The sequence below is a fragment of the Curcuma longa genome, chromosome 13, assembly GCF_044706935.1.
Source record: "Curcuma longa cultivar G26 ecotype Majalengka, Jawa Barat chromosome 13, ITB_CL_G26_1.1, whole genome shotgun sequence".
Taxonomy (NCBI): domain Eukaryota; kingdom Viridiplantae; phylum Streptophyta; class Magnoliopsida; order Zingiberales; family Zingiberaceae; genus Curcuma; species Curcuma longa.
The window spans coordinates 6,745,312-6,761,777 of record NC_133873.1 but is presented as its reverse complement, the minus strand read 5'-3'; the positions used below and the strand labels follow the sequence as shown (position 1 = coordinate 6,761,777).

The 16,466-nt window shown below is 37.6% G+C and overlaps 2 protein-coding genes across 2 annotated transcripts; both read left to right on the top strand.

The window, feature by feature from the left end:
• Window positions 1–721: 721 nt before the first annotated feature.
• Window positions 722–2,341, top strand: LOC141843960 (F-box/kelch-repeat protein At1g23390-like). Its single transcript, XM_074731968.1, has 2 exons — window positions 722–756; window positions 1,156–2,341. Exons 1-2 carry the CDS (start codon window positions 722–724, stop codon window positions 2,339–2,341), a joined length of 1,221 nt encoding a protein of 406 aa, XP_074588069.1.
• Window positions 2,342–12,190: 9,849 nt separating this feature from the next.
• Window positions 12,191–13,593, top strand: LOC141844579 (F-box/kelch-repeat protein At1g23390-like). Its single transcript, XM_074732621.1, has 2 exons — window positions 12,191–12,196; window positions 12,295–13,593. The coding sequence occupies exon 2, from the start codon at window positions 12,319–12,321 to the stop codon at window positions 13,534–13,536; it is 1,218 nt and encodes a 405-aa protein (XP_074588722.1). The 5' UTR covers window positions 12,191–12,196; window positions 12,295–12,318; the 3' UTR covers window positions 13,537–13,593.
• Window positions 13,594–16,466: the final 2,873 nt, after the last annotated feature.

The following is a 16,466-nucleotide window of genomic DNA, read 5'->3' as shown; positions in this document are numbered from 1 at the left end:
GGAGAAAAATTTCTATTGAGCAGGACCGATCACCTCTGATTATAATAAAAGGTGGAATCTGCCATTCTAATGACTTCACACGATCGACCCCATGACTATTTGTGAGGAGGTATATCTAGAAGTTGTAGCTAGCTATTAAGGATCAATCACTTTTAAAATTAATTGGATCGTAAAATTAGATATATGAATTATCAATATATATATATACGAAAATGATATCATGAGCGACGGATTTGTGCGCGCCCGTGCGCGACACTGCCGATCCACCATCACTGCCGCCGCCCTTGCCGCGCCGTTCGACTACCGCCGACCGCGTGCTCAGGCGTGATCGACGCGCCCCTCGTCGGCGCTTCATCCGGTGTCAGATTCTGATCGGATAGTGATCAAAATCTGGCGTAATTTGGCTGGAAACAACCAAATCACGCAGCCGACAGTGGCCGCGCCACGGTAGTGGCGCAATCGGGTCGGATTCTGATCGAATCGAGGCCGAAGATCGGCCGAGGAAGGACCGGCCGACGTGCGACGCTGACACGTCCTCCGTCGGATTCCGACTGCGATTCGATCGGAATCCGACCAAATTACGTTGGATTTCGGTCACTATCATACTGAAATCTGACGACGTCGAACGAAGCGCCGGCAAGCGGCGCGTCGATCGCGCCCGAGCTAACAGTCGGCTGTAGCCGAACGATGCAGCGAGGGCGACGACAGTAGTAGTGGATCGATGGTGTCGCTCACGGGCGCGCACGAATCTCTCGTGTAGGTATTAGTTCTCTCTATATATATATATCATTAAAATTTTCAATTTATTATAAATCTAAATTTTACTTAACAAAAATCTAATTCTATATTAGAATTTATCAATCTATCCGAATAAATGCACAAGTTCTCCGATCCGACCGACCGCGCTAGCTACTGCAGCCGCGTGTCAGAACGTACTTGGATCCGACAAAATCTAACTGCAACGGCGCATAAATTGAGTGGGCCCGGACAAGTCATCCATATATTTTCAATAGATAATATATTTTTTTTTGGAAACACACTGAATTTAATGTCTTTTCCTTATCAATCCAAGTCCCAACAATCCTGCGTTGCGTTGCTTACAATCCACTGCACTTCTTTTCATTAGCTCGGATCGTAATTCACTCGCCGGCGGAGAGTTCGAGCACTGGAAATGGCAAGGAATTGTGATCGGGAGGCGGAGGAGGAGGCGGCTGGAGGCGGCGGCCTCAGTAGAACTAGTCTCGACGGAGATGTCCTCGACGAGGTCGTCGCCCGTGTCTCCACCCTCGACCTCCTCCGCGTCTCCCGGGTCTCCAGAGGCTGGCGGAGCGCAGCTATGTCCTCCGTCCTCCGCCGGCGCCGCCCGCCCTGCCTTCTCCTCCGCCTCCAGTCCCGCCGCAGAGCTTCCGCCCACGTGTACGACCCCACCTCCGGCGCCTGGAGGGGTGTCCCTATCCCGCCGGAGGCCAGCCTTCACGGGCTCGATGCGCCGCGCGTCGCCGCGCTCGCGAGCTCCCTCTCCGGCGGTCCTTGCTTCTACGCGCTCTCCTCCTCCAAGCTCGCCCTCGCGACCGACCCGCTCGGCACCGCGTGGCGCGACCTGGAGCCGCCGCGTTGCTGGCGTACGGACCCGACCGTCGCCCTCGTGGGCACCCGCCTGGTGGTGGCCGGCGGCGGATGCTCACTCGAGGGCAGCGCAGGCTCCGTCGAGATGTGCGACGCGTACGGGGGCGGAGGAGGCTGCCTGTGGGAGCCGTGCGAGGCGATGCCGGAGGCGTTCAGATTGTCGCCGGCGATCTCGGCGGCGGCGTCGGAGCGGCGACTCTATGTGGTGGAGAGGAAGCCGCCGTTCGGGGCTAGCTGGTTCGATACGGAGACGAGGCGGTGGGGTCCAACGCGGTCGCTGAGGGTGCCCGACCCCACCGCTCGCCACGTGGCGATCGGGTTCTCGAACGGACGGCTGCTTCTGGCGGCGGCGGGGGGCGGGAGTGGGATAGGGTGGGGGTGGGCGGCGGAGAGCGTGCGGGTGTGGGCGGTGGAGGAGGAGACGCTGGAGGTGGCATCGGAGGAAGTGGTGGCGGAGATGCCGAGGGAGATGGTAGCTGGCCTGGCCGAGGAAGGCGGCGGCGGGTGGGGGTTGCCGGCGATTGGGTTCCTGTGCGAGGGTGGTTTCGCTTACTTCTACAACCCTGTTTATTTGAAGGAGTTCTTCCTGTGCGAGCAGCAGGCGGCGGGCGGCGGCGGCGGCGGCGGGTGTCGGTGGGAGCGGGTTGGGCCACCGGCGTGCGTGGAGGAGCGGCCCATGGACAGGGTGGTGCTCGGATGCTGCCAAAAATGGTAGTAGACGATCATGTTGTATTTAAGCTAAAATTGCCAAATACTACATTTAGGGCTCGAATCGAGCTCAAATGTTCTCAAATGTTTATTATGTTTGATAAGATAATCGAGTCAAATTAAATTATTAAAATAATTATTTATGTTTTGTTTGATTTTTTTATGAGTTTATGTTTAATTAAGTTTAATTTGAATTTGATTCGTTTAAATATTATTAAACTTTTAGTTCAAATTTATTTGATTGTTTAAAAATTTTATAATTTTAAATTTATTTAATTGATTATTAAGTTTGGTGATATAAATTTGTTTGTTTATATATCATATTCGTGAGAGTTTATTGATGAACATTATTTGTGAATAATTCATGTTTTTTTTAACATTAATGAGTTAAAAATATATATATAAGTTATTATCAAATTAAATATTAAATTTATTCATGAATATTTAATTCACAACGAGAAGACTCAATTTCTATCAACAAAAATAATAGGTGGGGATCTATATGTTTAGAGTAATGATTCTCTGCATGAAAACTCAGCAGGAAAATACAGCATGACAGACACATAGGGCTGGGTCCCACTTGCATGCAGGTGGGCTCCACTGCTATGCCTGTGTCTGTCCTGCTGTATTTTTCTGCTGGATTTTCATACAGAGAATCATTACTCATATGTTTATACTTTTATTTTATTTATACAATGGGTTAGAAATTATGAGACAATCTAAAATTAATTTCTTATTTATTATATTCATTCCTTTTCTTTTTAATCTTCAACTATCTTTACTTCCTCTCTCATATTTATTGATATTGTTCCATAGAAAGACTATTCTTTATCTTTAGGTTGGAGATATTGTTCATCGTTTAATAAATATAGAAGTATCCAAAGGATGAATGTCCATTTTATCTCTCATGAGTAGAATGTACGGTGATGCGGAGATAACTAAGAGTCTAACTTTTAACTCGATCAACATAGAAGCTATGTGGCAGGTCAATTGTTGAGCCGATTCAATCAGCCGATCTTTTAACTTTTTGAGTAATCTGATCTACCAAGCCGACTTGACTAATCAAGTTGCAGACCTCTCAACTTCCTAAGCGGTATGATTTGTTGAGCCAACTCAATTAGTCGAGTCGTCGACCTCTCAACTTCCTGAGTAGTCTGACTTGCCGAGCTGACTCAACCAGTCGAGTCGTCGACCTCCTGACTTCTCGAGCAGTCTGACCTGTCGAGCCAACTCAACTAGTCGAGTCGTTGACCTCCCGACTTCTCGAGCACTGCCAAGTTTGTCTGATCTCCCAACTTGCAAAGTCAGCAAGATCGAGTCCTTTAGTTTGGCCAAGTTATACTTTTATTAATCAGGTTCAGCCTAGCACAAGTAGACATGGGCAATGATCCTCAATTTACCAGGCTCTCTTCTCCACCTTCCCATGATTTGGTTAAGTATCTACTGCCTCCGGGGCATAGTTGAGTTCGTTACAACGGAGCATAGTTATAGAAATGGACAAGAATTCGAATCTCAACGAAGCCGAGATAATGTCCTCCTTCAACTGCTGCTACGTATCTATTCCTTTCACACGGATAGATATATGCCCTGGTAGAGTGATCCTTTTATCTAATTGACTCAACCTCTCTTATTATTATTTTTCCTTATTATCAAAACACCACGATCACTTAGACATCGGAGTGATTTCGCTAGGAGAACTCTTGACGAACCCTTTAATCTATATTGGTTCAATCTCAGATGAAAGCTATAATCTCTCCAAGCTTACTTAACCTTCATATAATTATAGAAACTACGATTTGATATATTATACATCCTTTTGATCTTTGCCATTTATTCTCTTTACTTATGAGTTGATGTAAACCCTTTGGTTAGTGAAATTTGATTGACAATCTTTTTATTAGAAAAAATTGGAATGAAATACTTTATACTCCTTGTTTGCTTAATGATTGTGAATTTGCATTAGATAGGATGAATTATTCATAAAGTATGATAGTGAAACTTAGATAAACATTTCGATGTCACCTCTTTGATAATGATAATTCATTTGTACTAAGTATCTCAATGTCAAAATTAATTAAAACTTTTCAATTATTTCTTATAAATTGATAATAATTATTTTATAAAAATATGATTTCATGTTATTTTTACAAACAAATTAAACTAAGTAAAGTTATGTAAAAAATATAAAAAGAATAATAAAAACTTATGAACTTTTATATTGTAAATATAAAAATAAATATTGTTGAATTTATTTTTTTTATAGCTAAATATAGTTTTTTTTATAAGTTCACAATAAAACATAAACAAGCAAAGACATTTTATATATATATGAAAAAGACATTTTTAAAATGATTGATGTGATTAGATTGCACAAATACAACTTAAAACCCACTAAAATTAAGTTGAATCAAATAAAAAGAAATAAAAAATTATTTAAAATTTTCAATTAAACTTTAGTTTAGTCCTAAAAAAATAATATATATCAAAGTTAATTTGCCTTGCCATTGGAAGTAGATAGATCATTATGAACACCTAACACTTGATTAGAGTTATTGATGGTCGAATCCAAGACCTACTATGAGAGTGATATTTTACCATCCTCGTCAAAACTTCTAGGGGAGCTTTGTTCGACACAACTCATTTACATCAAAAGTTTTCGGTGCAATTAATCGTAAAAACTTACTTAGTTTGATGACTTCGGATCAGTTTACTTGCGGATGAAATAAATTCTATAAAAAGAGGACAATATGAACTTCTCATTTTGTTCATTACTTCGATGGAGCAAGAAATTGTTAGCATGGAATGTTATAATTATCAGTTTGATAAAGGATAAATTATAATCTAATTATATAGGAATTCAATTTTATTTGCTCAAATGTTTTCCAAGTGGACAAATTTGTAATTTCACAAATATGGTGTGTCAATTTATAAAATTTTAAATTTCAATTGATAAAGAAGCAATCTATAGTTTTGGAAATTATTTGGACCAATCTACAAGATGCTAATCGTACCATAGAGTTGTTAGAGTTACTTATTCATTTTTATCCCTACCAAACTTTGTTATAATCGATCTATTTAGTATCCAACTTGGTCATTCTCGCAAGTGAAACCCTCGAGGTGAGCTCTTAGAAAATGGAGTCCCGACTGAAGGTTTGGCAAGTAAAGTCTAGGAAGTAAGTTCTCTGTAGGTGAAGTCTTAACTAAAGAAGAAGTCCTTATTAGAGCTCTGACATATGAAGTCCTAAGTGTTGGGATACAGTTAAAGTTTCACATTGAAAATATATGAAAAAGAGTATAAGTTTATAAGATAAAAGATATTTTCATTAATATGCGACTAAAACTAAAAAAAATCATGAGAATTTAAGTTCAAAATGGTATAATATCATACTATTATGAAGTCCATATCATCATCTACATGTTTGATTGACAACATAGTTATTGGAGATTCATTCATGAATTGATCTTAATTAAGATCCAAAGAAAACAATCATAATCAATAGACCAAGCTAAGTCTAGAGAAGTCAACTGATGGATTGAATAGTCGACGAAATTTTTTACGATTTTTTTTCAGTTGCTGTTCGATCGTTAAATCGCTAAACGAGTTTAACGACTAATTAGTGATCGAAATTCTGATCGCTAAATGTGATTATTTTTGTAGTGACAGTATTGTTAATGCAATCATGTCCATGCATTATAGTTTTGATAGTTGATATCAGTAAAACTTAGAGCAAAGTATGAGAAATTTCTTGTGCATCAAGTGTGCATGAAAGTCTTTATAGGTAAGAAGACCGGATGTGAGGCAAAGAGAAGTCCAAGAAAATCGAGAAACGAACTCTTGGCAAGAGAAAGTTTTTACAGGTCAGAAGGCCGGATGTGAGACAAATCAAGTCCAAGAAGGTCGATGATAAGATTCTTGGCAAGAGAAGAAAGATCGAGCGCATCACGGATTAGATGCACGGAAGACACCATTTCAAAAGGTTCAGAAGCCGTTATTGGCCACTGATCAAATCAGTCGATTGGTATGAAAAAATCAGTCGACTAATCTCAAAAGAAACTGAACATGTTTAAATAGAGAGAGTTAGTTGTTGATGGGTCTTGTTCATGCCATCTTGCTCCAAGTTTTCTTGCTAAAGTGCCGAAGAATCTATCTGGTGTTCAACTACACAACTTGGAGCAATATCTAGAAGAAGAAGAAGCAAATCCATCAAGATCATTGTAAAACTTATTTTCTTCTTCTTCTTTGTGGTTTTTTATTGTTCTTGCACAATAATGTAATCCTACTGTAAGAGGATTTCTCCGCCTTCGGATTTGTCCGAATTTAGTGTAAGTGGTGAGCTGAAAGTAGATCTTTGGATTAGTCGCCTCAAGTAGGCGGATACCAAATAAAATCATTCAAGTTAGAGTTGTGTTTGTAGTGTGACTGGTTCGTAAGAAATTTCACTATCATAGATTAAATCTAAGTGAGTTAAACTATTCAACCCCCTTCTAGCTCATAAGGTCTTAACACGTCTTTCACTAATCTTGTGTAATGGTTTGATGATAAACTTCTCTATCACATTCGATTTAAAAATTCTTAAAAAATAGTGACAACAGTTACCACCCCAAATTGATGATTCCATAATAGACAATATATATTCCATTTCCAAGTCAAATATTGTCGATGTATGCACTTGACAACTACGATCAACCCATTAAATTCTTCCCAACAAAACTCACATTGCTACTTTGTCCTAAACAATTAAGACAAGTTGACTTGATGAATGAAAACCATTAAAAACAAAATTGATCACTATAAACAATAGCACTAAATCATATGAATACATTATCATCAATGAGTATGATTGATAAAGTTGCATATAAAAGAAATTAGGCCCTTAAAAACCTGATTAATTAGGGGTTAATTTAATTGTTCTTATAAACATCAAAGTGTTTACTTTTATAATTGTTTGACAAATGACACTATGTTTGTTAACAGGATAGTTGCTTTTAATTGGGAATTTCTTAGGTACTATTCACCCAAATCTAGTCAATGATTTTAAGGCAAAAATCAAAATGACATCTCTTATTTTTGGACTAGATGTGCCTCACTTTGATTTTTTTTTTTAAATAAAAGGCACCTTCATCCTCGTGTGCAATTACCTAACTACCTCTTTGATATACTATTCTTATTATTTTTTCTTCCTTATACTTCTCATCTAAATCTTAAATCAGGGGCCCATTGTAGCAGTTATGAAATCGTAACTATTATATAGTTATAGCAGCTATACAATTTCATAGTTGTTAGCTATAATTATAAATATTATATATGCTTTGAGATGTCATAACTTTTATTTTAGGTTGAACTATGAGAAGCACAATATATCAAATCAAAATTTATTTAGAGATCAACATTTGTTATCAGATGTAACTCATAATAACCCAATCTTAAACTAAAAAACTTCATTTAAAGGCTTCATAACTGCTCCAAAAAAATTTTAATCCTCTTTATTTAATATTATTTTTATGTTGTAGCAGGACGGTTTCATAACTACTACAACTATTTTAGTTGTAATAACTACAAAATCATAACTGCTAAATTATAAGCTACAATTATTGTAGTTATATATAGAAACTATGAAATTATAATTACTAGAACTATAAGCTACAACTGTCGCATCCAACTAATTTAAGATTTTAGTGGGAGATATAGATGAGATAAAAATGAAAATAGTACTTAAGGATAATTATATTATTTTATATGGGAATGAAACACCCTTTTGACCATTCGAAAAAAAAAACTTCTTGATTTTTTCATACAATTATATATATATATTTTTTAAGTTTATGTTAGGATGACAACTACACATTTATAAAATAATAGTAGATCTGAAACCACTCTAGCGTACGTCGTTTATGGATTCAAATTCAATCCCTCGTCACAAAACCGCTTGATGAAATATTTATATCTCGTATTGGAACAACATGAACATAAAGAAAAAAAAGAAAGAAAGAAACAATGAATTCCCTTGACTATCTATTAAGAAAAGTCAAATAAGAAAGTCTTTTCAATGAGTTGACCACTCAACTCAATTAATTTAACTGTTCTTATAAACATCAAAGCGTTTACTTTTATAATTGTTTGACAAATGACAATATGTTAATAGGATACCAAATCTAATCAATGATTTTATATTTTCTTTCTCTACTTCAACCTTGAGAATATTTTTTTCAAAGTTTGTGCTAAGATGACACCTACACATTTATAAATTAGAATTAGATTAGGAACGACTTTAGTGTCATTTATGAATTCAAATTTATTCTTTTTGTTACAATTCTGTTGGTGCAATCAATCTCTAGTTAAGGTTAATCAAATTAACTAAACTCAAATTGACTCATTGGATTTTGATGTTGATCAATGTGTTAATTGACTCGAGACGGGAACTCTAAGGCTACGTTTGGTACGACGTAATGTAATCACGCTTGTAATGTAATCAAGTTTGTAATGTAATGTAATGTAATCTTGATTACATTACTATGTTTGGTTGAAGGAATGCATGTAATCTTTGATTACAATAATGATTACATTACAGTGTTTGGTGTACATTATTTTCAGAAAGGAATCTAATTTTTATTATTATAAAATACCAATAATACCCTCCTATTTTTTAAAATAAAATAAAAATAAATGTAATAATAAAGATTATTTTTATTATCTTTAAAATAAATTATTTTATTAATAATTAATAATTAATAATTTTTATTATTAATAAAATTAATAATTTTTATTAATAAAATTAATAATTTTATTAATTATAAAATATAAAAATTATTAAAATATTTATTAATTACTAATTAAAATAAAAATTTTTAAAATAATTAATTAGTTTAAATAATAATTAATTAAAATTATAAAATAATTAATTAATATTTTATTAATTAATAATAATAATAAATAATTTTTATTTAAATTATTAATAATTATTATTAATAATTTTATTATTTTAATTATTTTATTAATTATAATTATTAATACTTATTTTAATAATTAATAATTATTATTTTATTATTACTTTTATTAATTATTTTAATTAATTTTATTAATAATTAATTATTAATTTAAATTATAAAATAAAATTATTAAAATAATTAATAAATATTTTATTAATTAATAATAATAATAAATAATTTTTATTTAAATTATTAATAATTATTATTATTAATTTTATTATTTTTATTTATTTTAATAATTAATAATTATTATTTTATTAATACTTTTATTAATTATTTTAATTAAGTTTATTAATAATTAATTATTAATTATAATTAATAAATTATTGATTTTATAAAATTATTAATTTTATTAATAAAGTGGAAGGGTATATTTGGTACGATAAAAATAGAATCTGTAATGTAATCGGATTACATACTATTTCCTTTGTAATCCAGATTACATATCTTGGCTCCTCTTTTGTAATCCAATTATATTACATTACATCTATAAAATGTTACCAAACAAAGTAAATCATCTTGTAATGTAATCCTGATTACATTACAAGCCTGATTACCCCTTACCAAACGTAGCCTAAGTGAATCATGATTGATTAGACACTTAGTGATCGAAAGACTTACATGAAGTTGGCAAATAAGAAGTCCGAGTTGATCATGGATGACTAGACATTTGACGGTTGGAAGTCGAATATAGAATTTGCACAAGAAGAAAGTTCAAGTGGATTACAATTGATCAGTCATTTAAAGATCAAAAATATAACAAAGAATTGACATAAAATATAAAATCCTAACAGATGAAGGTTGACCTCTTCATCCTCCAATATAAGGAATTCATAGCCTAGTCATCAAAAGGCAAAATGAAGCTCAAAATTATTCAAAAAGAATTTGATATGAGGTTTATTTTGACCTTGAGCCCTCAATGAATCTATTGGGACCGATACGTTGCCACACACAACAATTTCTACCTTGACAATGTATTGCTCCACTAATTCATATGAAACTCCAATATGAGACTTTAGAGTGGTCCTATTCCTCTTAATCTATTCCCCCATTGCACATGTCAAAAGCATCCAATTCACATCTTTATTTTTAGTTGACATCATGTATCCAACCCTTCGGATTGATTAATCTTAAAGATGATCAATTCAGTTCCACGAAAATTTCTTATCAGCCATCAAAGTAAATCGAAAAACCGTTGTAACGGACGATCCAGAAGCCCAATATGTTGGGATATAATCAAAGTTCTACATTGAAAATACATAAAATTTTTTTGAAATTATAAGATGGAGACATCTGTATTGATATGAGATTTTTTGGGTAAAATTCAACAATAAAATTATTATCATACCATTTTAAAGATATATGTGAATTTCATCATATCTAACATAATATAAATAACCATGGATCTAATGGTATTGGTTGTTAGTCACCTCTATCGATGACTTCCCCTTCATTATTTGCTTTTGCTTTTCTTTATGTTTTTGTTTTGGGTCATTATCTTTTGTTTTTCTTATAATCTTAGATTTTCTCAAAGGAATTTTTCAAAGGATGTATCGTACTTTCATATTAAAAAATAAACTAAAATAAAAAAAAATTCCTTTCCCTGTACGACCCACCACGTGGTGGGCCCTATCGGGTGATCTGGCCGCTCGACGTGGTCACGTGGGCATCCTACCAGACGATCTGGCCTTGTCGGACGACCTAATTACGTGGCAGCCCTGGGCAAGCAGCCGGGCCCCCGTGGCCCAATGAAATTGAATAACCAGGATGAGTATCCAGGTTGTTCGGTCACGGGCAGGGCCGCCATACGGAATTTAGTCGCTCGGTCAAGGACGACCGACCGCCACGTGTAACGGTCTTGTCACGCAACTTGACCACTCGACCTGGCTACACAACGACTTTCGGACGGCTAACCAGGCTGAGCATCCGGCTAGGACCGTCGCGTGGCCAAGTTGTCCTGTGGGGCCCATGGAATATTTTAATATGTTATTAATAAGATACACCTATGTTTTCTTTGGTGGAATTTGTCATTCTGCGATTTCATACAGTTGATCCGATCATTTGTGAGAAGGTAAATTGAAAAAGTAATTTGAATCTTTGTTCTTTTTTACAAATCTACTCCATCGTCACTAACTCAACTATGTCCCAGAGGCGATATGCACATATTTTCTTATGTAAAAAGATGGAATCTGCCACCTTAGCGACCCCACACAATCGGTCCCACGACCATCTATGAGGAGGTAAATCGAAAAATTACAGTTGGTCATGACGCAGGAGGATATTGCCTGATTTTGTCCGGATTCGAACCCTTGCCCTCTTCTGTAACTCTGCTACGTCGTAAATCTCGATAGCTAAGTTTTGGGTCAAATTCTACCGTCTTTAATTTAATTTAATGGCCTTGTCCTCCTCTACCTCGTCATTCTGCGATCTCATACAGTTGATCCTGTGACCATTTATGAAAAAGTAAATTAAAAAAGTAATTCGAATCTTTGTTCTTTTTTATAAATCTCTCTATCGTTACTAACTCAACTATGTCCCGGAGGTGATGTGCTCATATTCTCTTCTGTAAAAAGGTGGAATCCGTCACCTTAGCGACCCCACACGTTCGGTCCCACGACCATCAATGAGGAGGTAAATCGAGAAATTACAGTTGATCACGACGCAGGAGGATATTGCCTGATTTCATCAGGATTCGAATCCTTATCATGTTCTACAACTCTACTACGTCGTAAGTAACTCAGTTATACCACGAAAGTGATATGCCTATATTCTCGACGGCTTAGTTTTGGGTCCAATTCTACCGTCTTTAATTTAATTTAATGGCCTTGTCCTCGTCTACCTCGTGATTGCTGAAGAATCGTCACTGTAGGAGAAGGTTGAATTGGCATTAATTAGATGCTTTAATTCGATCTGTTCTTGAATCTCGATCGTTCTTCGTTTTCTATAAATTCGGCGGTGCTTTTGCGGTTGCAGTCGTCAAGGAGCAGTCGGTCGGAGATGGGTCGGAAGACGGCATGGCATGGCGCGGAGGAGGAAGAGCAAGGAATCGACGGGAACGCCGCCCACCGGGTGCTCCATGGCGACGTCCTCGACGCCGTCGTCGCCCGCATCTCCTCGCTGGATCTCCTGCCCGCTTCCTGCGTCTCGAAGCAGTGGCGGGCGGCGGCCCTCGCCGCCGCCCGCCGGTCTCCCCGTCGCGGCGCGCCGTGGCTCGTGCTCCGCGTCCACGGAGGTAGAAAGCCCGTCGCCCACGCCTTCAACCCCATCTCCCGCAACTGGCGCTCGGTCGCGCTGCCGTCCGGCGGTCCTTTCGCCGGCCACGATGGGTCGGCGGTCCATGTGTCCAACTTCCCCTGCTCCGCAGGCGGCGGCGCCGGAATCTACGCGCTCTCTTCCACCAGGATGGCCCTCGCGGCCGACCTCTTCGGCACCACGTGGCGCGAACTGGAGCCTCTGCGCAGCTGGCGAACGGACCCCGTGGTGGCCCTCGTGGGGCGGCGCCTCGTGGTGGCGGGCGGCGCAAGCGAGCTCCTCGAGGACGACCCTGCCTCCGTCGAGGTGTGGGAAGGCGGCAACTGCGGGTGGGCGGCGTCGGACCCGATGCCGGCCGCATTCCGGTGGTCGACGGCGATCTCCGCCGCCGCATCGGAGCGGCGACTCTACGCCGTGGAGAAGCAGCCGCCCTTCAGCGCCAGCTGGTTCGATCCGGAGGCCAAGCGGTGGGGCCCGACGCGCCGACTCCAAATCCCTGACCCCACAGTAAGACACGTGTCCGTCGCGTTCGCCTGCGGGAGACTACTACTAGCGACGGTGGGCGGCGGCGGTGGCGGCGGTGGCGGGAGGCTGGATTGGCGGCCGCAGACGGTGCGGCTCTGGGAGGTGGATCAGGAGACGCTGGAGGTGGAGGCGGAGCAGGCGGCGGAGATGCCGCCGGAGATGGTGGCCGCCCTGACGGACGAAGGCGGATGGGGGATGCGCTCGTTGGGGTTTCTCTCGGCGGAGCGATTCGCCTACTTGTACAATCCCCTCTTCATGAAGTTCTTCTTCCTGTGCGAGCTCGGCGAGGGCGGCGACAGCAGATGGGAGGCGGTTCCCCGGCCGCCGTCCGCCGACGACCGCCCCATGCACAGTGTGGTCTTCTCCTGCTCCCAAATCAGTGAATCACCGCCGACGACTTTTTCCAATCTGCACCTCCCTATTTTAAAAAATATTTAAATCACACTCTATTCAATTTTGCATCCTAAAAATAATTTTCGTAATTATTAAAATATATAATAATTTTACTACTCTATGAACTTGTGCCTTTTTTTTTTCTTTGTTAAAATTTCAAATTTGCATGCGTTGACTTTGATTTTTGATTTTTGATTTTTAATTTTAAAGTTTTCCACACTTTCTCAACTCCTCTTGTCTTTTTGCAATTTTTCCAAATGGCCACCTCAATTTTAATTAATTTTTTTAAATATAGTTTAACTAAGCTACTCCCCTCCTCTAATGTTAAGGGATAGGAGGAAGAAGAAGATAAGTAAATAAATAAATTTTATTACCTTTGTTCGCGGGCTTCTTTCTCGTGTGTGTGTGGTTGTACGAATAAGTGTGACGACTAATAGCATCATGGATGACGAGATCTCACAAAGATACTTACTAGTCTAGCGGTATCTATTGGTATCAAGTCTACCTTGAATGATTTAGTTAACTAAAACAACTAATTCAAGTCAATTGTTCTATAATCTTAATGTCTAGTCGATTTAAATTATTCAAATTTTAGGATTTCAAGTCTAGGAACCCTTAAAGTAGGCATTTCTATGAAAAAATTGTAACATGTTTGAGTATTTTTGACCCAATACTTAGATCATCAAGTGTTATTGTAGTATGATAACCAACGGGTTACGAATTCTATCTAATCGATCTCTAGGTATTATGTATTTATGATCAATTGGATGTTATCCAATTAAACATCCTTCATTCAATGTCAATAATTATAAGTTAATATGTAAGGTGTTATTCTCAAGTAAGAAATAATATAATTTATCTTCGAAAATTTATTAGCATGATAGAACCCTAATTGAATACACTTACTTTCGAGGGAGGAATGAACAATTGATATTTTCCCAAAATCTATCATCTAAAATGATGAAATTATAGATTTCACAAGGTATTATTTAAGAATTCATTTCTTTACTTATCTATCTCAACTTAATTTTCTTAGTTGCAACATCCTTTGAAATAAAAGATCATGACTCTGATATCACTTGTTGTGTAATAGAATTCATATATCTTCTACAATGATATGATATTGTCCACTTTGAAGCCTAAGTCCTTATAGATTTATTTTTAAACTTTAATTAAAATTTTTATAAAAAGGTGGAATCTGCCATCCCAGCGGTCCCACACGGTCGACTTCACAACCATCTATGAGAAGGTAAATCGAGAAGCTGCAGTTGACCATGACAGGAGACATTGATTGCATTCCCAACCCTTTCCTTTGTCCTTACTCCTTCCCTTACTATTCATCATTTTTTATAACCACTTGCTCCTTTTTTGTCTCTCTTTATCATCAATGACGGTGCCAGTCTGGACGATTTACCCAGGCTGATCTCAAGCTGTGAGTCACGAATGTCGATCTTGATGTTGTGCCCTTGGCTAATCTTTCTCTTTTTTCTTTTCACCCATAGTAAATCGAAGTTTATCTCTTTTCCAACACCGTTGAGCCTCTGGGCTACAACCTGGGTAGGCATGAACGTGCTTCCTTCACCATGTGTGCCATGTGGGAAGGAATCTTCACCATTTTTGTTCAGTGGTGATGATGACGACAACCATGATGACTACATTTGTTCACTAACAATGATGTCGACAATCAATGATAAGTCATCCATCATCAACAACTTCATTGTGTTTTCTTTCTTTATTCTTCCTCCATCCTAAATGTTATTTACCTTAGTGTAAAAAGAGTTCATCCAACTTGCAAATTAAATCATGATAATCTTCTCAAATCTTTCATGAATTATTTACCTCAATAAATAGTCGTAGAACCTATCATATGGGGTCGTTGGAATAGTGAATTCCACCTTTTGCTACAATTGAATCTTTTGTAAATTTGACTCACAAACTCTCTATCCCACATCTTGAAATTTCACAATTAGTTCATAAATATATCTCTCCCTTTGCTATGGATATAAAACCATAGTTAGGCACAATTTGATACCGATGCGAACCTAATCGAGTTGACATATGAGTTACATCGAAAGCAAATGAAAATTATTTGTTTGGTTTGAATCCAATTGGCACGACAACAATAACTTTTGAAAACTTAGTTTGTGATAACATCTTATATTTAAAAATAATAAAATAAATATATTTATAATCTAATAAATACACCACCTAAACTTCATACGACTAATTATTTAAAACAAATCTCAACTATCGTATTCAAATAAAAAAATTAATAAAAAAATAACAAAAATAGGAACCCCATGTGGAGGAATAAGATCTTGTCATGGACCACAAGAGAAGTGAGCTCTATCATGGAGGAGGTGGGTGAAATTTGAGTTGGATATGGAAACAAGTCATCCATATCAATCACCAATAGTTTGTTTATTCTACATTTTTCCCTTAATATTTTTATTTAGAAGATTTATGCTATGTTTACTCAAAGGCGTGAAAGGAAATCAAAAGTCAAATCTCAACAAAATCGAGATAATACCCTCTCCGTAATAATCAGTTGTAACTTTTTGATTTATCTCCTTATAGATGATCATAAGATCAACCATATGAGATCGCTGAGATGACAAATTTCACCTTTTGTTATAGTGAAAAGAAATCATATGAAAAAAAATCTTACAAATTAGTGAACTCCTGAGCCATGAGTGAGGCCACCATGGCTTTGCAACCTCGAGCATGGTTACAAATTATTTTATAATAGGTAAACATAGAAAAGAATATGCAATCCATCTTTTCTCTCGTTTATAAAAGTAAACAAGGGTTAAAGCAGCTCTTACGATCCAACTAACACTTGAACAAGGCCAATCAAACAAATCTAGATGCAGCAAAGATAAACATAAGCGAGATGGATCCTAACAAACTGATCTATGAGAACAGTAAAAATGTTATCATATCAAATCTTATTGGTCAAGGTTATAATTTGATGA

Excerpts from the sequence above, each read along its gene's own strand:
- LOC141843960 (XM_074731968.1), top strand. The coding sequence starts at position 722 with ATGGTGTCGCTCACGGGCGCGCACGAATCTCTCGT. Across the intron at positions 757-1,155 it reads GGCGCGCACGAATCTCTCGT|AGTTCGAGCACTGGAAATGG; the intron begins GTAGGTATTAGT and ends TCGCCGGCGGAG.
- LOC141844579 (XM_074732621.1), top strand. The coding sequence starts at position 12,319 with ATGGGTCGGAAGACGGCATGGCATGGCGCGGAGGAGGAAGAGCAAGGA.